The 24,196-nt window shown below is 43.4% G+C and overlaps 1 protein-coding gene across 3 annotated transcripts in view; it reads right to left on the bottom strand.

Moving 5' to 3' along the window:
• Window positions 1-24,196, bottom strand: part of CYP27A1 (cytochrome P450 family 27 subfamily A member 1) — a 35,141-nt gene that overhangs the window by 5,123 nt on the left and 5,822 nt on the right. Inside the window, exons 1-3 of one of the 3 annotated variants that reach the window (XM_072742424.1) lie at window positions 8,699-8,814; window positions 4,999-5,137; window positions 441-631 (exon numbers count right to left, since the gene is read on the bottom strand). In XM_072742424.1, coding sequence (XP_072598525.1) covers window positions 441-631; window positions 4,999-5,137; window positions 8,699-8,724 — 356 coding nt within the window. In that variant the 5' untranslated portion in view covers window positions 8,725-8,814. Of the gene's footprint in view, window positions 1-440; window positions 632-4,998; window positions 5,138-8,698; window positions 8,815-24,196 lie in introns of those variants that run through there. The other 2 variants (XM_072742425.1, XM_072742426.1) reach the window with 2 other exon arrangements.

Consider the following 24,196-nt stretch of genomic DNA (forward strand, 5'->3'; position numbering starts at 1 on the left):
ATGAAGAGTATCTATGAAAGTTATATTCCATAACAAACCTATAATAAATAATTTGGGAAATATTTTTTAAATTAAAGTCAGCCTTCCTAACTAATGTGGTGACAATGTTTTCTCAACTATAAACAAGTATGTCCTATTATGATTCAAGGTGGCATATTTTCAACCATAATGTAGAATAATGGATCTGGAAAGGCACTAGAGATAGCTTGGAGATATCCTACCCCAAACTTCCCATTTTACAGTTATTCCTTTGTTCAAAGTCATAGTCTATTAATGGAAAAATAATGAATGGTCCCAATCACTGCTTTATAGACTGAGTATCAGGATCAGAGGATGCAGCGAGAACCCTCTCTGCTCATTATCCACAGGCTTCCCAATGCCACTGTCCTTGGGCCTGGCCCTCTGAGGCCTTGTACCAGTCCCTTCAGGCCCCAGCTCACGTGGTGAAGGGCCCATAAGCCAGGCCCTGCTGGTCCCGATGCTCCTTCCATAGTTCCATGTCGTTCCGTACTGGGTACTTGCCCTCTTGCCGCATCACTTGCTCCAGGAGGGGGGCACTGGCCAGGTTCACATGGGTCTGGGGCCCTGCGTGGGTTACCCACATTGGACCATACTTGGCCTTGTTCAGCACCTGTGGGGTTCAACCAAAGCTGAATAACCATGGCCTATCCAGGCAGGTATTTACTAGAGAGGACATGGGAACGGGGAGTATCCATTAGTCACATCAAAGCAAATGGGCTGGGCAAAAGTGAATTGTATAGGAGGTGGGCACTTTGGATGGCCTGTGAGAACACTGCAAAAAATGGGTACGCAGGAGTTAGAATACTGAGACAATGAGTGTCTGGCAAAACTGGGGAAGTTGCCCTTGGAGAAAAGAAATTTTAGAAAAATGGGATATGTGGCAAACTGGGGTATGTTTTGAGGTATAGATACCTGGGGTCCAAGGTTTTAAAGAAATTAAACCTTTACTGAGGTTTAGTAGAGTGCCCACTGTTCCTTCATAGAAGCATTTAAATCTAACGCAGCTTGCTGTCAGTGAGATAAAGATAAATATCTCATGTAATCAATAACAGAAAAAGAAACACAATAGAAACTCCAGGAAAAACAAGAAGCTGAATGACAGAAAGTCAGGATTCAAATATGAAGTACACTAATGTGGTATGAATTCTTTTTATCTTTAAAAAATACTTTATGAGCGGCCCAGGTGGCTCAGCGGTTTAGTGCCGCCTTCAGCCCAGGGCCTGATCCTGGAGACCCGGGATCGAGTCCCATGTCAGGCTCCCTGCATGGAGCCTGCTTCTCCCTCTGCTCGTGTCTCTGCCTCTCTCTCTCTTTCTCTGTGTGTTTGTCTCTCATAAATGAATAAATAAAATCTTTAAAAATATTTTATGTATTTATTTGAGAGACAGTACATGCACAAGTGGGAGGGACAGAGGAAGAGAGAGAAAATCTCAAGCAGACTCTATGCTGAACACAGAGCCCAAGGAGGGGCTAGATCCCAGGACCTGGAGATCATGACCTGAGACAAAACCAAGAGTTACAGATTTAACGAACTGCACCACCTAGGTGCCCTGGAATGAAATTTTTTAATGAAAAATTTATTAGCTGTGTTAAGTAACGTAACTCTCAAATATTTTTTTTAAAGATTTTATTTATTCATGAGAGACACACACACAGAGAGGCAGAGACACAGGCAGAGGGAGAAGCAGGCTCCATGCAGGGAGCCCAACGTGGGACTTGATCCCGGGACTCCAGAATCACACCCTGGGCTGAAGGTGGTGCTAAACCGCTGAGCCACCCGGGCTGCCCAACTCTCAAATATTTTATCTTAGAATTTCTAAATCACTTGACAATTGATACCCGCAGCACCTATGAAATTGACGTCAGTATAATGTTCTTATAGTTGTTGAAAATGAGGGGGAGAATAAATATATCTTGAGTTTGGGGGTAAAACTTAAGGAGAACCCACAAATACTGAGACTAAATTTACTGGCTAAGTTACACCTACAAATTTAAAGAATATGAAATAAAGTGGCTTCCCAGGTACTTCATCTTTCCTAAACTGTTACTGAAAAGATTTTAAGATGATCAGAATCTGCTCCAGTACAGAAATTAGACCAAAGGGTTTCTGTAAAAGACATGTTAAAATTATAGAGAAGAGATCTTTCAATCAAATTATAGAAGGAAGCTTCATCCAACTCCTGGTCCAGAAAAACAGCAATCTTACTGGGTTTTACTAACTAAATTCTCCTAGAACCAATGTGACCTGATTGCCTTCAATATATTACCCAGTTGCCCAGAATCCACCTTGAACTAATGGCTGATTTTGTCAGTTCCCAGGAAAACAGCCTTGACTGACCCCCAATATCTTTTTAGCTTTGTTTCCCACTCCTACCTCCCAGTAATGCCTGCCAGTGCAGTATGGTTTTTTGTTTTGTTTTGTTTTTGTAGTATGGTTTTGAACAGATGGTTATTGTAAACTACAGTGATTCTTGGAGAGAAATAGGTATAGTCATACATTGCTGGTGGGAGCCTAAAAATGGCACAAACCTACATGGAGGGCATTTACTAATATTTATAAAAATTACAAATCCATTTATAAACAAAGTATGGGATGTCTGCATAATGGAACACTATGTTACCTTAAAAGAGGATGAAGCAGCTCCTTGTGTAGTTATATGGAAAGATGGGTTGTGGAAAAGATAATGTGGAAAGATAAATAGATAACCAAGGTAGATTGTTCAATGGAAAAGTGTGATATCTTCTAAGAAAGGGGGACCAAATAAGAATATACAGCATTGGGGATCCCTGGGTGGCACAGCGGTTTGGCGCCTGCCTTTGGCCCAGGGCGCGATCCTGGAGACCCGGGATCGAGTCCCACGTCGGGCTCCTGGTGCATGGAGCCTGCTTGTTCCTCTTCCTGTGTCTCTGCCTCTCTCTCTCTCTCTCTGTGACTATCATAAATAAATAAATAAATCTTTTAAAAAAAAGAATATACAGCATTTACTTTTGCTTTTATAAAGAAACACTGTGTTGATGCATCAGAAACTAATTAAAATGACTACTTATGGGTGGGTGGAGGAGACAGCAGTGAGAGGCAAGACTGCATGATGTATGTCTTGTCATATTATTTTGAGTTTTGAACTATGAGAATGAATTCAAAAATGTTTTTAATCTAAAAGGAAAAAAGAAAGTGTCTGGTGAAACATCGAGTCACCTGCCATTATCAGGTAATTCCAGAAAGCAAGAAAGGCTTGTAAAACCTCTCCTTAGACCTATAAGTGGGCCCTAGCTTTATTCACTTTGTTTATTTCTCTTAAAGTTTCCATTTTGTAAAAGTACTTATATGGGGGCACATGGGTGGCCCAGTTGGTTAAGTGTCCAGCTCTTGTTTTGGGCTCAAGTCATGATCTTAGGGTTGTGGAGTCGAGCCTCACCTTGGGCTCTACAATGACATGTATGCTTGGGATTCTCTCCCTCTCCCGCCGCACACTTCCTCTCTCCATCTCATTAAAAAAAAAGTGAAAGTACTTACATGCCTGTTTTTCTGTACTGAATTCCTTAGGAGAATTATCCTAAATATAAGTTTTAATTTGTGTTTCCAGTTGGCGTATTTAAGATATTAATGACATAATAATAGTTAATATCTCCATGGAGCTTAGCATAAACTGGACACTGTTCTAAGCACTTTGCTTATTTTAGAAATTCAGTCCTCACTACAGCTGTATGAGGGGGGTATAACCTTACAACAATTTTATAGATGAGGAAACTTAGGCCCAAGGAAGATGGCCAGGGTCACTTTACTGGGAAGTAGAAGAGTCAGAATTCAAACTCAGACCACCTAAATGGAGGTCATGCTCTCAACCACTTACTCTGTTGATCCCTGAGAAAACTATGTCCTACTAAACAGAAATAAACTTAGGCCCTTGAAAAATATGTACTATTTAAAACCAACATAACTATGCAATAAATCAGGGTTCCTCACTGCCCTGTTGACATTTGGGGCTGGATGATTATTGGTTGTGGTGAACTGTCCTGTGCATTGTAGGATGTTTAGCAGTATTCTTGGCCTTTACTCACTAGTATCTCCCTGCACTCCAGGTTTTGACAATCCAAAATGTCCCTGGGAGAGGGGGGAGGCAATATTGTGGAGGTTGAGAACCTCTACAATAACTCCAACCTTTTTGTTGTTGGTGGTGGTGGTGATTTATCTGTTGCTGTTTTGTTTTGTAACCCCAACCTTTTATTTATTTATTTTTTTTAATTTTTTTAAATTTATTTTTTATGATAGGCACACAGTGAGAGAGAGAGAGAGGCAGAGACATAGTCAGAGGGAGAAGCAGGCTCCATGCACCGGGAGCCTGACGTGGGACTCGATCCCGGGCCTCCAGGATCGCGCCCCGGGCCAAAGGCAGGCGCTAAACCGCTGCGCCACCCAGGGATCCCACCCCAACCTTTTAATACGACTCTAATTCTTTAATTTTAGAAGACTTTTCTCAAGAAACAGTTTTGAACATTTTGAACAGTCTTCTCATTTTGAAGGAATATTTATCTAAAGTTTGGGGTTTTTTCCCTTGTGTTAAGTTCAAATACAATTACATGCCACAGTTATATAAAAATGCAAATAGTAGTTATCTCTGAGTCATGGTTCATAGATAGGTTACTTCCTCCTTTACACTGTGATTTGTTTTTCAGATTTTCTACCATGATCTTGTAATCAGGAAAAAAAAAAAGTTATAAGACTAGGGAAATAACCATTTACTTGGGGACCAGGTTCTTCTCTGGAATCCAAAGCCTTTGGCACCTCTTCCTGGCTGTCAGTTTGCAGGTTTCTGAGATGTTTTTCCCTTTGCATAGGCCATGCTTTATTCCTCTTCCTTCATATTCCTCTTCTCAGTTTACTTAGTGGAACTTAACTAGGATCTATTTATGTAAGAACTTATTTTAGAAAGACACCAGAATACTTGCTGAAAGAGTGTGCTGTGTCTGTGAACCTACCATTAGGCTGTAACCTGAGCCAGTTAGAGAGCCCAAGGTTCTCAGATAGATCCTGTCCAAGTGCCACTTTGCAGAACACAGTCCCCTAGGGATCATCTTCCAGGATGAATGGGAGGGGTAGCTTCCACCAAGTGAGATTCTGAAGGGGGAGAAGGATGAATTCACTCAACATTCATTTATTGAGCTTGTATTCTGTTCCTCCTATACTGATCTTGGGCTGGAAATACAACTGTGAGCACAGTAGGAATGCCTACCCTTAGAGAGTTTACATCTTAGTGCATGAGCACCCAGTTGAGATTGACTACATATGCTTATAAATTGCTCCCTAATTATGTCTTGTATCTTCCACTAGATTGAAAATCTTTGAGGGCAGGGACTATGTCATACTTCTTTGTTGCCTCCCATATTGCTTGACATATCACAAGGCACATTTTCGACACTTAATATTTAGCAGTTGTTAATGAGTCAGGTGGAGAAAAAAAGTTGCAGACAATGCAGTTTGCAGACAAAAACAAAGACAGACAGAAAGAAAGTGAGGAAGGAGATTCACAGGAAATTGATACACAGTGGCTCCAAAGGAGTGGGCATTTGTTGTAAAAGCCTGGAAGAATAATCCAAAAAGGAAATTAAGAAAATAATTCCATTTAGAATTGTATCTGTTCTGGACTGAATATTTGTATTTTGGAGAATTCATATGGTGAAGCCCTAGCCCCCCCCCCCATGTGGCTGAATTTAGAGATGGGGCCTCTAAGAAAGTAAGATTAAATGAATAATTAAGATTAAATAAGAGTGAGTCCCTGATCCAATAGGATTAGTGTCCTCATAAGAAGAGACATCAGAGAATGTTCTTTCTCTCTGACTGCATGTAGACACCAAGAAAGGGCATGTGAGGACACAGGGAAGAGGTGGCTGTCTACAAGCCAGAAAGAAAGCTGTCACCAGAAACCAACCATGCTGGCCCTAATCTCAGACTTCCAGCCTCCAGAACTGTGAGAAAATAAATTTATATTATTCAAGACACCCATATTTTGGTATCTTATTATTATCTGTCATATTTTGTGATAGCAGCCAGAGAAGACTAATACATAGCATTCAAAAGAATAAAATACTTAGAAATAAATTTAGCCAAAGAGGTAACACTTGTATACTGAAAGCTACAAAACATTGCTGAAAGAAATTAAAGCACTAGAAAAATGGAAAGATATCCCATGTTCATGGATAGGGAGACTTAATGTTGTTAAAATGGAGTACTCCTCAAAGTCTACAGATGCAATCCAATCTTCACCAAAATGCCAATCACCTTTTCTGTAGAAATAGAAAAATCAACCCTAAAATTTATGTGGAATTACGAAAGGCCCTGACTAGCCAAAATTTATATATATATATATATATATATATATATATATATATATATATATATATATATATAAATTATATTCTATATTTTATATATATATAAAAGTTGGAGGTTTTACACTTCCTAATTTTAAAACCTATTACAAGGCTACAATAATCAAAACAGTGTGGCAGTAGCATAAGGATACACAGACCAATGGACAAGAACTGACAGTTCACCCTCTATGGTGAATTGATTTTTATAAAGAGTGCCAAGACCATTCAGTGGGGAGAAAGAACAGTCTCATCAACAAACGATGCTGGAACAACTAGAGAACCAAGTGCAAAAGAATGAAGTTGGACTACTACCTCACTTCCTATACAAAAATTAACTCAAAATGGGCCAATAACCTAAATAAAAGAGCTAAAACTATAAAACCCTTACAACAAAACACAGAGGTGAGTGTTCATGACCTTGGATTTGACAATGGATTCTTAGATTTGACGCTAAAAGCATGAGCAATAAAGGAAAAAAAAAGATAAATAGGACTTCATAAAGATTTAAAATATTTGCACATCAAAAGATATTATCAAGAATGTGAAAAGATGGGCAGCTCGGGTGGCTCAGCGGTTTAGCGTCACCTTCAGGGATCAAGTCCCTGCGTCGGGCTCCCTGCATGGAGCCTGCTTCTCCCTCTGCCTGTGTGTCTGCCTCTCTCTCTCTTTCTCTGTGTGTTTGTCTCTCATGAATGAATAAATAAAATCTTAAAAAAAAAGAATGTGAAAAGATAATCAATAGAATGGGAAAAAAATTGCAAATCATATATGTGATGAGAATTTAATAACTAGACTATACAAAGAAGTAAAAAAAAACAAAAATAAGAAGACAGTTCAACTTGAAAATGGTCATTTCTTCAAAGAAGGCATAAGAAATGGCCAATAAGCACATGAAAAGACATTCAACACCATTGGTCATTAAGGAAATACAAATCAAATCACAATAAGACACCATTTCACACCCATTAGGATGGCTTTAACCAAAAAAAAAAAAGAAAAGAAAAGAAAAGAAAATAACAAGTTTTTGGTGAGCATGTGGAGAAATCGAAACCCTTGTACATTGCCGATGGAATTGTAAAAATGGTACAGATGCTATGGAAAATGACTTGGCAGGTCCTAAAAATTTAAATACTGAATTACCATATGATCCAGCAATTCCATGGCTAAGTATATGCCCAAGAGAAATGAAAACATATGCCACACAGACTTGGACACAAATGTTTATAGCAGCATTATTCATAATAGTCAAAAGGTGGAAACAACCCAAATGTCATCAGCTGATGAATGGATAAGCAAATGGTGGTTTACACATAAAATGGAATATTATTCAGCCATAAAAAGGAACAAAGTATGATACATGCTACAACTTGGATGAACCTTAAAAACATGTGCTATGTGAAAAAAGACACAAAAGGTCATATCCCGTATGATTCTTTTTTTTTTTTTTTAAATAGGCTCCATGCCAGCATGGAGCCCAACACTGGGCTTGAACTCATGACCCTTAGATGAAGACCGGAGCTGAGATGAAGAGTTAGATAAGCCACTTGGGTGCCCCTGTATGATCCTTTTTCTGTGATTTAACTACATAGGCAAATCCATAGACATAGAAAGCAGATTAATGATTATCAAGGGGCAATAGGAGAGAGGAATGAGGAGAGATTAATTGGTGACAGGCTGTTTTTCTGGGGCATTGAAAAAGTTTTGAGATTAGAGAGAGGCAATGTGTTTCATAATACTGAGAATATACTAAATGCCACTGAATTGTACACTTTGAAATGATGAATTGTATTGTGTGATTTTCCCCTAAAACAAAACAAACAAGCAAAAAAGCCTAGAAGTTTGTGGTATTTAAAACATCCAGGGGCGCTGGGTGGCTCAGATGGTAAAGCAATGGACTCTTGGTTCCGGGTCAGGTCATGATCTATCGGTGGTGAGATAAAGCCCCATGTTGGGCTCCATGCTGAGCATGAGAGCCTGCTTGGGATTCTTCTCTCTTTCTTCTCCCTCTGCCCCTGCACCCCTCCAGCGTGCATGCTCAGTCTCTCTCTCAACAAACAAGCAAACAAACCAAACAAACAAAAACCTCCAGAGGGGCGCCTGGGTGGCTCAGTTGGTTGAGCGTCTGACTCTTGATCTCAGCCCAGGTCTTGATCTCAAGGTCATGAATTCAGGCTGTTGGAATCCGCGCTGGGTGTGGAGCCTACTTAAAAAAAAAAAAAAAAAAAGCCTCCAGAGCCTCCACAAGAACCTGCTGTGAACAAAAAATAGCCCCTCAGAAAAGAACAGAAAGAAGCTAAGAAATGCTCACTCGAGTTGGTTCTTCTTTGGCTCCATGATTCCATGATTTTCTCTCTTATACGTAAAGGAGGAAAGAGAACTGGGCCAACCTTTCCTTTTTGCTATTAGCTCCTAACCCAAGACTAAGCATCAAGCTTTGAGGGGTATTTGTTGGTCTGTTTATTTGTTCTGGGAAGAACACAGTGGCAGTGTCTGAGAATGCCCTCTGTTGTTCAAAACTACTGTGTTTACAACTGTCCTAGAGGACAACTTGGCAGGCGATACATATCAAAGCCCTGAACAAAATCTTTTAACAACAATTCCATTTTGGGATTTATTCTACGGAACTAATTCAGGATTGGCATATTTAGCAATAGACATATTTATCAAAGCTTGATACATAAAAAAATTCTAAATATGTAACGGTAAGGCTGATTCACCAGCAAATTCTGGTGAAGCTATACGCTAGAATGCTATTCAGCCATTAAAAAAATGTTATAGAAGTGTTTGTTGACATAAAGGTATGCATATTTATTTTTAATAAAGGGTGGGTTACAAAAGAGAGCATATGGCATGCTTTCATTTTAAAAAAACATATATATGTTGATGACACACATGGGGGAAAGTGTGGGAATCTATTCACCAAGGATAAGCAACCAGGGATAATGATTCCTCACCACTAAGATCATGTGTGTATTAATGAATTCATTTTACAAATGTTTATCAAGCACCTAATGTGTACAAGACACTGTGACATGTGCAGGGTTTGGAGATTACAGAAGCTTGGGATTTTCTTCTTTTTATGTCTTTATATTTTCTGATCTCCCTACAATAAACACATATCTCTGTGGGCAAAATATTGTTTAATATCCTGCAAATTACGTCAGCCACATCAAAATGACATTGTCTCCCACGGGTGGTACGCAGTCATAAATAATTAGCACGTAACTCATATTTACGTGATTTTTCAAGAAAACAAGAGCAATTTTTATAGGAAAAAAGTGGCTGTTTCTCTGTCATGTGTTTTTATCTCATCCACTGCTGGCAGGATCAGTGGAGGGATCAGGGACTGCCTGGCAAGAGACTTTGTTCCAGTTCCAGCTCCAACACTAACAGGCTTTGTCACTTTGTTGGGTGACAGCTCCACCACGGCACCCTCCTGACCTTGCGAGCATCCATACACACAAAGGCTGGAACCCAGCCTTCCCTGAGTCTTTGGGGCTGAGTGCCCTGTGACCCTCCTGGGACACGGGGGGACAGGAGGCCGACCAGGAGCCACCATGAGGCCACCCAGCACTTGCCTCCCTCTGTCCCCTGGGAGGCTGTCAGGAGACAGACAGACAGCTTCTCCTCTGGGTTCTGATGAGGTGTGTGCTTCCTGCCCTGCTCCCCTCAGGAAAGAGCTACAAAATATAAAAAAAACCCAGCTGCAATCTAGAAGGGGCGCCTCCACCATCCTTTAATGTAACAAGGATCTTGGGGAGCTGGCACCTTTGGCCTCTTCTTTTTATTCTCTGGGTTAAGTAATAAACCACTGAAGTCTAAATGTGGCCTATTATATCTTTACCAGGAAAATCAGTTATGTCTTGGCCTCGCCTTGTCTAACGTGTAAACTTGACATATTTGGTGCCCAATATGGGGCTGGGAAAGTTACAATGCTCTTTTTAGGGAACTGGGACCATGGGGCCAGGTTCGGAGATAAAGTAGAACCCGTGATGTAGGGGCACATGCTCAGGGCCAAGTGCCTGTGGGAGGGGCGGGCAGAGAAGGGCCCTCCACCGGCGGTTGGCATGGGCCACGGTAGCAGAGATAAGGCAGTGGAGTAGGGCTCTTCAAGGCCGCTGAAGAGGCACCTGGGGGGCTCAGTCAGCTAACCTTCCAACTCGTGATTTTGGCTCAGGTCATGATCTCATGGGTCTTGAGATGGAGCCCCAGAGTGGGGGGGGGGGTCCATGCTCAGCGGGGTGTCTGCCTGAGATTCACTCCCTCCATCTCTCCCCCAGTTGCTCTTGTGCTCATTCTCTCTCTAATAAATACATAAATCTTGAAAAAGAAAAAAGGCCACTGAAAATTGAAAGTAAATGCCAAGCTGTCCTCCCAGTGGAGCTGTCCCCCTGCGTTGCCCCTTCTCCCCTGCCCCTGGACTCCCTGACCTTTCAGCCACTGCCCACTTCTTGAAGTGCCTGCGCTAAATCCTTTGGTCTGTGTTTCTGTAAAAAGCGACTGATGGCTTGGGACAAGAATGACAGCAAAAAGAGAACAAAAGGGAAAGTGATTCTGTGAGACGTCCGTGAGCTGATTCCTCCTACGTGCTGTTGCAAAATGTGTGACCAGTATTGAGATGTCTCACTGACAGTGTCTCTAAAGTGTTAGAAACATTCCTCTGATGTCTAAACTTTTCATTATATAATGACACCTTGTCGGTTGGCAAGCTGAAGCTCTCAGTAGGAATGACTGGTAAGATTCAGCGTCCGCTTGCCAAGTAGTTTTGGAAACAATGTTGGTAGAGTGACAACAAGGACTCCCTCTGGCAGCCAAAGAAAAACTGCTGCCTTTTTACCAACTAAAAAGCAGTATATTCTTGATATAAAAGTCGCACCTGCAAAAAAGAACCACACTACCAGGGGTGTCACCCCACTGCCCCAGACAGATGGACTACGTGGGGGTTTTAAACCCTCCTCACCAAAGCAGACAAGGTCACAGCATCCTTTCAGGAAAAAGACAGTAAGACCCCACAAGCCAAGTAGCCAAATGTGCAATAGGATCCTGGTAGGCAATAGCAGACCTGGTTGATATGCTTAGTGACAAGGTGACAAGGGTCACCTTGACCGTGGTCCCTGAGAGCCCCTGTGAGTTGTGTTGGTTTTTAGACCAAAAGGGAAGAGGGCTCCATAAAATGTTTAAAAAGCATTCCACAGTTGTTTCTTCCCCTTCTGTATCACTGAAGAAAGCAAAACTGTTTCCATCAGACGGGTGGCTGTGGCTACAGGTAAAATATGCCCTACCATCGTGGGCAGCCGGTTCCTCAGAGATATACTAAAGTCCCCTCTTACAATGAGCAGGAAAGGAGGGGTTAGGAAAATATTTGAGCAATAGCCTAATGAGACTCCAGAAGTTTGGTTGCACCAGGTAGCAGATGAGAAAGCCACACCAGTTCCGCCAGATGAGAAGGAATGGAAATCAACATGTCTCTTAATGACCAACCTCATGCTCCTTAGACACCCTGGCCACCAACACTTTGGCTGCTGGCACGAGCACAGAGGAAGGACAGGCAAAGACTGATCAGGGCTTGTTGCAGTGGGTCCTTCCATCCATAATGAAACCATTGTCTGATGAGCACCCGGGGATGACAATGGAGAAACCCTAACTTCCCTTAGGACCAGCGTGACCCCGCCTGGATTTACAGTAGAAAACATGAGTGCCCAGAGGATCAGTCATTTATGGTTAGATTGAGCTGTTTGTTCAATCAATGGGCACCATCAGGCATTAGGGGATGGTTAAATCTGCTCTTGCACTCCAAAGACAGACACTGGAAGACTATGCACCTCTGGGCAACAAACTTCCCAGAATGGAAGTCTAGACACAGAGCAAGATCAATATCCCTCAGGCTAAGGGGGGTGTGTGTCATGGATTGAAATGTGCTCCTCTCCAAATTCATATGTTGTGCAGTACCTCAGAAAGTGACCTTATTTTAAGATAGAATAAAGAAGTAATACAGTGAACATGAGGGTGGGCCCAAATCCAATATGACTGGTGTCCTAATAAAAGGAAATTTGGATGCAGAAACACACATGCATTCAGGGAGAATGGCAAGTGAACATGAAGACAGTCTTCTAACAGGAAAGAAAAAGATGCCTGGAAAAGACCTTCCCCACCCAACCCTCAGAAGGAACCCAACCTGCACACCTTGATCTGGGGCTTCTGGCCTCCAGAACTAAGAGATAGTACATTTCTGTTGTTTAAACCACTCAGCTTGTGGTCCTTGTTATGGCGGCCCTAGCAAACCAACACATGGGGACAGTGTAGGAATACACTGGACAGTGTCCAGAATGTAGGGCCACATGGACCTGGTTATTGTGCCTGGGTGACACCCAATTGGAGAATGATAGCTTGACCACAAGGGAATTTCTCTCTTGCTACTAGGCAATGAGAAGGCTACAAATTTGAAAGTCCCAGGCTGTAACGGGAGACTCCCCAGTCATCACTAGCATTTACTGTGGACAAACAGGAGGAGAGGCAAGAGAATCAAGACGTCCTTGCTGAGGTCTCTGCAGTTTGGAGCAGTGCTGATGCAGGCCAGGAGGCTGGAAATTCCAGCGGGAGGTTGATGTTGTAGTCATGGGTCTGAAGGCAGTCTGGAGGCAGAGTTTCTTCTTCTTATGGGGACACTAAGTCTTTTCACCTAAAGACTTCAACTGATTTGATGAGGCCCACCCCCATTATGGAGGGTAAATTGCTCTAAATGTTAATCAAACTCATAAAATCCCTTCATGGCAATATCAAGACTAGTGCTTCACCAAATATCATAACCTCACCACGATGATGCATAAAATTAACAATCAGCATGGGTGAGCCTTTTTTGAGCCAGTATACACAAAAACGGTTCTCATGGATACTACTGAATAGATTGTGGGAATAGATGAGTTAAGTGCACGTAATACTCTACACTGTAAGGGATGTTCCCAGTCGGGAAAAGCCATGATTAGAGCAGTGGTAGTGGGTTGAATGGAGTCCACCTTGTTCTCTCAGCTCAGTCATGTGATTATCAATCATCTATTAAGTAGTATAGGATTCCAGGGGAAGAGAAGGGGTGGAAGAGGAGATCACCATCTAAGAATTAATACAGACAAACATGCTTAAGAAAGCAATCTGGAAGCACCTGGCTGACTCAGCAGGAAGAGCTTGCGACTTTTGATCTCAGAGTCATGGGTTTGAGCCCTGCCCTAGGTGTAAAGGTCATTTACATACATACATACATACATACATAAATACATAAATAAATAAATACATAAATAAATGTATTTTTAAAAAAACAAAAGCAAACACCCAGGGCGCAAAAACAAAACAAAACAAACAAAACCAGGGTGCCTGGGTGGTTCAGTTGGTTAAGCGTCTGCCTTCGGTTCAGGTTATGGTCTCAGGGTCCTGGGATGGACCTGCATCAGGCTCCCTGCTCGCTGGCTGAGTCTACTTCTCCCTCTTCCTCCGTGATCTCTCTCACTCTCGCTCTCTCTCAAATAAATAAATAAAATATTTTAAAAGAAAAACCCAAACAATCCAACAGTACAGATTGCCCTTCCATTTGGGTCAACCCTCACGAGCCATTTGAACTACACGCATCAGTGACTGACATGTAGACTGAGGCCTGTAGTAAAATGATGTGGCCACTAGGCGATGGTTCTCTAGGGTTCTGGACATGCCCCTTGCCCAACATCAGCACCCAGAGCACCCCATGTGAGAAACCATTACTGCCTTGTTGTAGAGCACTAGCGTGTATTGAGAGACCGACACAGCCAAGCATGGCCCTACCCCGTGTCCCTCGCATGAGATAGGTCAGAAATGAGAACATCAACCAAGTGGGTATTGCCCAGCAAGCATCCCTCAGATTTCTTGGGGGCTTCGCTGCACTGAGGTTCCTGACAAAGCCTGGGCCTGGTTCATGGACAAATCAGCTACGTTGAGGGCCACGGGGTATGCTAGGCTGCTGCTGCTGTGCAACTCCAAAGAAAACTGCTCACAATTATGCATGGAAAAGAGAATTCTTGCTTTTCAGTGGACAGAGTTGTGAGCTGTGGTACTTGTTCTGGAAAAGATCTCCCAAAATGCACCTTGCTATATTTTCACTTGACTCGTGACAGTGTGGGCTGATGCTTGGCAGTGGAATGCCTGGATGATCAGGTTCTCAGGCTCTGTGGTGATGAACATTATGGCAGCAGATCACACAAGCCCCATACCCTCTGTGACCCAGGTGGCTGCCCGAGGCAAAGGTTTCCTGGGATGAACATCAGTGGAATTAGCAAGCTGAGGGGACCTATAATGCCCATGCAAGGACCACCTGAATGCACCATTGCACAGGGCATGGTACTCCATCTACAGTTCAAAACTGGGCCCTAGGGGCACCTGGGTGGCTCAGTGGTTGAGCGTCTGCCTTCGGTTCAGGTCATTGATCCCAGGGTCCTGGGATGGAGTCTCACATTGTGTTCCCCGTAAGGAGCCTGCTTCTCCCTCTGCCTATGTCTCTGCCCCTCTCTCTCTCATGAATAAATAAATAAAATCTAAAAAAAAAAAAAAAGACTGGGCCATAAAACAAGGCACAGTGACTCTGGCACATGAAGCCAAAGAAGCCTGGCAAATATGTCAAGACTGCCAGCGAGACAGTCCAGTGGTTAAGGAAATTTGGGGGCACATAGTGAACAGTACCAGAGCTGGCCTGCCTTGGCAAATAGACTGTACAGGTCCCCTACTATTCTCTCGAGAGGCCTGGATAAGTTGAAAGAGACCCAAGGCACATAATTAACCTCATTCTACCTTTTTCTTCTCACACCTGCCACTTGGAGAACCAAGGCTATTGGAATTTGCACGTAGCAAGGAGAGTCAGGGAGTGAAAACTAACTTGGTGCTGCTTCTGCCATCAGCTATGCTTGCTGCTCTTGGGCAATAGCAGATATTGACGATAATGGTCATGAGTATGAGGTGACGATTCCTTAGTTGGTCCTGCCATGAGGTTTCGGAGATGTTCTAGAATGGTAGTTGGCAGATAAGGAAGAAATGACTGAAGCACCTCAGGAGAAACCAGGGCTCATGTGAGAATAAGACACAAGAAGGATTGGGACAAAAAGTGAAGTGACTACTAGAAAAATGGTGGCATTGGTCACATGGTTGTGGTAAGAGGAATACTTCTGGCTTGTGGGAGATCAGGGGTCACTCTCTGGAAGTTGAAGGTGCAGGAGAGACTATTAACCTCTGTCTCTCTTTCTCTCTCTCAGCTCCTATCTACAGACAAGATGGCATCTAACTGACATCTGACCAATGTAACCCAGACCACCAGCCAAATAGAATCTCAATCTGAAAACTCTTAGAAACTTCTCAAGAGACCTTAATTCCAGAAATGGTCAGCTTCCAGTGAAAATAACAGAACAAGATTAACTTCCTGGACACTGATTTGGTCTCCTTAGCTTCATCCTGTCACCATTGGCCTCTTTTGTTCATTTGTCACCAGCTTCTCGAAACTCTTCACGCATGGGTGGTAATGGGCAATCGAAGTGCCCAGGACCTGCGTGGGCCGGCTGAGGCAGGGTGTGCGTGGCTGCCGGCACCTCTGGCTGCCCTCGGGCGCGGTGCCTGGCTGCAGTCTCTGCTCCAAATAGGCCTAACCAGCCTCCAGGGAGTTGCAGATGTGGTGACTCTCATCTGATGTTGCTGAAGACAAACTGATTTGGTATGAGCTCCTATCAGTAGAACCGGACTATTTATCTGATGGGGTAGTCACATCCCTGAGAATTCTCTATCGCCTCTGGATATGTGAAAGGTCAGGGGAGAATTGTGGAGCAGTCCCGGATGTATCCATGCCCACAATGACCTGAACCATAGCTTAGGAGTTTTGGCAGAACACTGCCATCTTCCTAGAATATGAAAGAATGTTCTATAAGGAGCTGCTATAAAGCCACCTCCCACTCACCTCCCTAATCTCCCCTGGGAGGTTGTCACGAAACAGTTTTTCATCACCTCCCAGGTTCTGATGAGGGCTTGGCTTTCTGCCCACCCCCTACCCGGACAAGAGCCACAGAATAGAAATCCCTCTGGCTGCTGTCCAAAAGGAACTCACCAGCAGGGTACCCTGGGAGTCACACTGCCCTCACCTGATGGGAAAAGTTTCAGTGTTGGCGTTTTAAACACGTGGGATGAGATTCATGGCGAGCTGGCACCTTTGCCCATCACTATATAAGCAATAAACTTGTCTAAATCTAGAAGCAGCTTGTTGTATCTTTGCTGATTAAATCAACCAGGCTTTAGCTTTGCCTTTTCTTCTCTGACATTTCATCAGTTAAATAAGAGCCCTAGACTATTAGTTGATCCCAAAGGTACACTGTGACTAGCCATGTGATAAGGTCAATGGCTCAAGGCAGGCCATAATGGCCATTACCCAAATTATAGGCATAGTGCCCAGAATGTACTAATCCACCTCTAGGCCAAGGGGTGGTCACCTGGGATGTGCAAACAGGCTGTGGGGGAAGAGGGGGGATGGAAAACTGAAATTCTATGTAATACATTGTACACAGACTCATTTTTTGCTGCTGCAAATGGCCATAGCTTTCAGATTTTTGAAGGGCCAGGTACATAAACAAATTTAGGAAACTCAGCTTTGAGTTGTGATAGAGATTCTCTCTTGAACCAGATTCTGGTCAGGCTCTCCCCAGCCCTCTTCTCAACTTGAACATTGCTAACATAGTTTCTAACAGCTCAGAGTAGCATCCTTAGGATGACCTGCGTCCCTCAGAGAACGGCTGCCAGAAGAATTTCCTGTTTGCTCCAGCCAACACCTAAAAATAAGGCCCCTGTCTCCAGTCCTTGAGGAAACGTAGGAGTCTAACTTTGATAAGCACCGGTTAACAAACCCGATGAGTGGACCACCAGGAGTCCACTTCCCCACTTCCTGCTTGCCCCACTGCTTGCCCCACTTCCTAATTTTTTTTTTTTTTTTTAGGATTTTATTTATTTGTTCCTGAGAGACACCGAGAAAGAGGCAGAGACACAAACAGAGGGAGAAGCAGGCTCCCTGGAGCCCAATGGGGGACTCAATCCCAGGACCCTGGGATCACGCCCTGAGCCAAAGGTAGACTCTCAACCACTGAGCCACCCAGGCATCCTGTTCCTATTTTTTAATAATTTTTCACCTCCCTGACTCTGCTCAAGTGTCCACCATGCTGCTCCCCGCTCCCTCACTCTCCTTTTAAAATGCCCAGTCACCCCCGCCCAAACCAGAATGGAGTTTATCTCTTTCCCCTCCTGTCAGTCATTACTGAATTAAATCTGTTTTCACACTTTAACTAATGTCCGCTGCATTTGTCTTTGACAGTTGTGTGTACCCTGCAAACTCAGAAAGTAACACTGATCCAAAAGATGCAAACTACACAAACCTCCCTCAGAAGGTGAGTGAAGAGGGATCGAGTCCCACATCGGGCTCCCTGTGAGGAGCCTGCTTCTCCCTCTGCCTGTGCCTCCCCCCCCCTCTCTCTGTCTCTCATGAATAAATAAATAAAATATTTAAAAAGAAAAAAAGAAGGTGAGTGAAGAAACAAATGGTGGCATATCCCCCACCATTTGGTGGAATATTAGTCAGTCATGAAAATGAGCGCAGTTCTGGTACAAGCCACAACAAGGGTGGACCTTGAAAAAGGCCCACTATGTGACAGAAGCCTTCAAACAGACCACGTATACAAAACAAGTACACTCATACAAAATATCCAGAAGAGGCAAATCCATAGAGACAGAAAGTAGATTAGTGGCTGCTGGGGGCCCGTAAGAGGATAGGGCCCAGGTGATGCTAAAGAGCGCAGGGTTTCCTTCTGCGGTGATGGAAATATCCTTAAATTGCTGTGGTGACAGTTGTTTAAGTCTGTGAATACCCTAAAAGTCATTTAATGGGTCAGTGGAGTGAATTACATGGCTCGTGATTATATCTCAATAAAGCTGTTCCAGGAGGGGGAAGAAAATAAAGAACGTTGAAATCATCTAAAAATCTCCTCTAGGAAAAATTGATACCATATTGCAATGTTCTATTTTCCTACTCAACGGCCTGTTCAGTTTACTGACTTGCGGACTCCTTGGGGAGGCTCTCAGCACCACAGGAAAACCCACAAAAACAGCAAGTAAATAGCCCTGAGGACAAAAGTAAACTCACAGACACAACGTACTGTTTTGCCGGAGTCAACAGACCTGCCCCTAAAAGTTGGCAGCCATCAGGTGGATAAACAGAAGGAGAGAGAGAACTGTAGGCGCTGGCCACTCCTTTGCCTACCCTGACAGATGTGTCAGAAAGAAGGCCCACTCGGGGTCAAAGGTGAAGAGGAGCCCCGCTGGGACTGTCATGTCTCAATGTTGTCAAGTGTCATCAAGAATTTAGCCTTAACCCCCTTACACAAGTGGAATTCACATTTCCAAGAGACAGAAGGTGCTAAATAATTAACAGCATTCCCCAGTTCTCCTTGCTCTCAACCTGGCCTCGAATGATCTCCGGGATCAGAGTAAGCCAGTGGCACCATTTGGATTTAGGATGAGCAGGATTACTTGTATTTTTTATTATTAATATTTTAATGTGGATAGTTAAAGAAAATAACATTATAAATATTTATTTTTTTAAGATTTTATTTATTTATTCATGAGAGTCACAGGGAGAGAGGCAGAGACACAGGCAGAGGGAGAAGCAGGCTCTCTCCAGGGAGCCCAATGCAAGACTCGATCTCAGGACCCCGGGATCATGCCCTGAGCCAAAGGCAGATGCTCAACCACTGAGCCACCCAGCTGCTCCAATAACATTACAAATATTAATTATTTTAAATATATTTATAATTAATATATTTAATGATATTATATTTAATATAAATGCCATTAATTAATAATTAAGGAAGTTAATATTTGTCATATTTGCTTCAAATATTTTTCAAAAATGACATTTCATAAAAAAGAAAATGTTTCAAAGTCCCATTCTTATCCATCCCTTTGCCCTCCCTCCCCAGAACCACTATCCTGAATCTGAAATGTATCCTGTCAATGTTTGTATAATTTAACTACATATATATGTGTCCAATGATAGCCTATAGTATTTTTGTGTGGTTTTTAATTCACAGAAATAGTATTCTATACCTATCATTCTATATTCAACCTTGTTTTTGAGTTCTATATCAATACATTAAAGCTTGGACATTCATTATGACTGTCGTATACTGTTCCATTGTATGACTATCTCACAATTTCTTTACCCTGTTCATGGGCATTCAACATGTTCCTGAATTTTTTATTTTATAAACAAAACTGCCCAAGAATGTGCAGGTGTGCAGCCATTACTATTTCAATAATCATAAAAGTATCTGTTTTTATGCAACACAGAACTGCCATAAGTTACAAAGACATGTTCTGGACCCTACAACAGTGAGAATTTCCCTCTGATTTTGCTCTCTAGAAAAACAATGGGCTGAGGGTAGAGGGTAATCCAAGAAAAGGCATTGCCAGGGACGCCCTGAGAGAGGCTGTCAGGGAAACAGGAGCGCTGCCCCCCCCATCTGCAGTCCTCACCCCCCCCCAGAGGCGAACCCCAGTACGCCGAGCACACTGTGTCTATGGGTCGGGTTGGCCTGGGGTGGAACACCGGTAGTACTCCAAGAACAAGGCATGCGCCGTCCCCAACGGAGGCAGAACTGGAAACAGGATGTAGGCAGAGGCAGAAATCGAAAGGACCTAGGGCCAAACAAGGGTACGAGAGGAAGGGCCATGGGAGGACCTCGGAATATTATGTTACAGCAGGAAGCACGCAGTCAGCTGTGCATTTATCTCCTGCTTTCCATTCTTTGGCTGTTATTATTGCTATTTTTATTGTAACAGGTAATCTTGTTGTAAAAGATAAAACCTGGTGGAAGTCCAGAGTAGTCCTGCAATAAAAGATAAGACTTCCTTCTAATTCTCATCTCCAACTCCAAGACCCCACCCAGGGACAGCCATCATTACCAAGTTCTTGTGTGCCCTCCCAGAGATATATTATGCATCTCCTAAACATGCATATGCATTATAATCACACTCTTCCTTCATCCACAGACGAGGATGCATATAATATAGTTTTGTGCCCTACTTTCTTCCCATCTCTTAGCAGGCAATTCATATTAATAGACATAGAACTGCCCCTATTCTTTCTAGCGGTTGCCTAAAATCCCATCGTGTGAAGATACTATAATCAATTAGGCCCTTACTGGGGATATACATCATTCTAATCTTTCCCGATCAGAAATACTGCTAACTTGAATATTCAGTATTCTCTTTGACCATGGAATTTTATCTGCAAGATAAAAATTCTAACAGTAAGTTGCTAAGTTGATATGATTCACACTTTTGACCTTAATATCTGGTTTCAAATTTCCCATCCCTGAGGCTTAAAAGCAGTCCACCCAATTTGGCCATAGTCTCAAGGACCACCTATCTCGTCTGCCAGATGAGACTGAGAGCCAAATAAAGGTAACTAGAGGATACTCTCTGAAAGACTGGATGGTAACAGGAGTCCTGGGGCAGAAAATGTACTAATCAATGGTATTAGCCAAACTGAAGAAAGAATGTGTTAAGAGGAGCCAAATAGCGAGAATTTGGCAGCATTTATCTCTCGAGAGGGAGATACTTAATCCAATGGACAGGCACGAGAGAGACACATTCAACCAGATTTCTCCAAATCCTAAACAAAATCTCCTTCCATATGATTTTACGCCTTTTGTTCTGGGGTCTTGGCACATCAAGCAGTCCACTAGAGTAATGACTATTTTCTCTCCTTGGGTAACTGGATCCTATAAAGAGGATATGGCAGATTAAAGATGGCCACAGATTCTTTGCCACCCTTCCCATTAAGGGGTGAGGTCTACATCTTCTCTTCTAGAACCCGAGTGGGCTCTGCAACTGCTTTGATGGATAGAACACAGTAGAAATGATGCTGTGCTAGTTTTCAGACCCAGACCTTAAGAAACTGGCAGCTTCCACTTTCTGGAAAATTGGAAATTCACTGTCGGGGAAGCCAGTACCCTGACTGGATAATCTTGCTATCCAGAGACCACCATGCTATGAGGAAGCCCAATCTAGCTACATAGAAAGAGAGAGAGAGATACTCAGCTGATCTAGCCAAATCAGCCCAGGGACCCAACATGCAATTGGAGGAGCCCCGGGAGTAGTGACCCGGGGAAAAAACTGAGAAGCCAGCCAAAAGCCAGGCCTGAGGTCTGCAAATATGGTCCCACTCAAGCCATCCCAGCCATCGCCAGCCACTCAAACTGAAGCCCCACTCCATCGTGAAGCTAAGTCAATTCTGATGTGCACTGCCCAATTCAGGAGGGTAACAGAATGTTGGTGTAAGCCATTATGTTTTGGGATAGATTGTTACACAGCAATAGATAATGAGATTAAAGGATTTCTGTGTGATGGAGTATTATGGTCCCCTCAAGGGCCAGCTTCTTCAGTAAGGAAACACATGGGCACCTCAGTCCACAATTTGTTCTGTGGGCTTGGCTATCATTGGCCAATCGCTAGTAGTCTGCCTATGCTGAATTTGTTGATAAGATTTAGTTTCCGAACTTGAAAAGCTGAGACCAAAGAGTCAGGCTTACTCCATCTGCCACCATGCTTACTGTCTCTTCTTCACCCAATCTCATGTCACATAACCTAGGCCAAAGAGCTGAGGAGAGTCTCACAAAGTTTACCACCAGATGTTGCCACTGCTCGGTATCCCTCATAGTCCTTTGACTGGTATATGATATTTATTTTTTTTAATTTTTATTTCTTTTTATTTTGAGAGAGATAGCAGGGAGGGACACAGAGAGAGAATCTCAAGCAGGCTCCACACCCAGCATGGAGCCCAATGTGCGGCTCGATCTCACCACCCCGAGATCATAACCTGAGCCGAAGTCAAGAGTCAGACACTTAACCAACTGAGCCACCCAGATGCGCCTGAAATTTATTTTTTATCAAACGTTCCTGGAGAACTTTCCCTGTAGCCAGGACTGTGTCTGGTGCTGGAGGACACAGAGGTGGGAAGGATATAGACTCAACCCTCAGAATTTCCAGTCCAGCCTCTAAACCATATAAACAAGTGATGGTATAAAATATGTACACTTGCATATATAAACAAATAATAATAGACCTAAAGAGAGAAATAGACAGCAATACAGTAATAGTAGGGAAATCTGATACCCCACTGGACACATCATCAGGACAGAAAATCAATAAGGAAAAAATAGCCTTAAATGACACAAAACAGACCAGAGGGACTTAACAGACATATACCGAACATTCCATCCAAACACAACAGTACACACATTCTCAAGTGTCTGTGGAGCATTCTCCAGGAGAGATCACCTGATAGGCTACAAAACAAGTCTTAACACCTTTAAGAAGATTAAAATCTTATCAAGCATCTTTTCTCACCACAACGGTATGAAACGAGAACTCAATTACAAAACTAAAAAAAAAAAAAAAAAAAAAAACCACCTGGAAAAATTTACAAGAGATTAAACAAACACGCCACTGAATAACCAAGAAGAAACCAAAAGAGAAAAATCAAAAAAATACCTAAAGACAAATGGAAATGGAAATACAGCATATGAAAACTTCAAAAAGGAGGGGCACGGGCCCTGGGAGGAGTTAAAAGCTGATTCCCCCCCTCCCCCCGGGGGGGGGGCATATGGAGATTCCTGAGCAGGGGAACCAAACGTGCCTTTAGGGACAGTGACCCGGCAGTGGAGCCTGTGCACATTATAGGGGCGGCGGCGCAGCACGGGAGACCAGGCGGGAGGGGGCGCCCGGCACCGCTCCTCCCGGTCCCCACCGGGCCCTGCGGCCCAGCCCGGAGGCGGACCTGGCCCTGGGGCTGCTGGAGCTGCCAGAGCTGGAAAGTACCCTCCGCGGTGGGCAGAACAAAGCCTGCCAGGTTCAGGAGGTCATGGATCATCTGGCCTTTGATGCCGCTGTCCAGCGGAGAATGGGAATGCCGGCTTCAGGGAAAGGACGGAAAGAGTGGGAAACGCCAGAATTTCTGGGATGCAGCAAAACCAATTCTAAGAGAGACGTGCACGGTGATTAAGAAACAGGAAAGAGGGGCGCCGGGGTGGCTCAGTGGTTGGGCGCCTGCCTTTGGCTTGGGTTGTGATCCCAGGGTCCTGGGATCGAGTCCCACATTGGGCTCCCCGCTTGGGGACCCTGCTTCTCCCTCTGCCTATGTCTCTGCCTCTCTCTCTCTCTCTCTCTGACTATCATAAATTAAAAAAAAATTAAAAAAAATAAAGATATTAAAGAAACAACATTACGTTACTCCTCGAGGGAATAGAAGAACAACAAACTAACCCCAAAGTTAGTAGAAGGAAGAAAATAAAGATCGGAATGGGGGCAGCCTGGGTGGCCCAGCGGTTTAGCGCTGCCTACAGCCCAGGGCCTGATCCTGGAGACCCGGGATTGAGTCCCATGTTGGGCTCCCTGCATGGAGCCTGCTTCTCCCTCTGCCTGTGTCTCTGCCTCTCTGTCTCTCTCTCTGTCTCTCATGAATAAATAAGTAAAATCTTAAAAAAAAAAAAAAAAAGATCATAATGGAAATAAATCAAATAGAGACCAAAAAGACAATAGAGAGTATCAATGAAAACAAGCTGCCTAACCAATGGGCGGAAGATCTGGGCAGACATTTCTCCAAAGAAGACATCCAGATGGCCAATGGGTACATGAAAAGATGCTCAACATCACCCATCATCAGGGAAATGCAAATCAAAACCACAACCAGATAACACCTCACAGCTGT

Source organism: Vulpes vulpes, chromosome 16, assembly GCF_048418805.1.
Source record: "Vulpes vulpes isolate BD-2025 chromosome 16, VulVul3, whole genome shotgun sequence".
In the NCBI taxonomy this organism is placed as follows: domain Eukaryota; kingdom Metazoa; phylum Chordata; class Mammalia; order Carnivora; family Canidae; genus Vulpes; species Vulpes vulpes.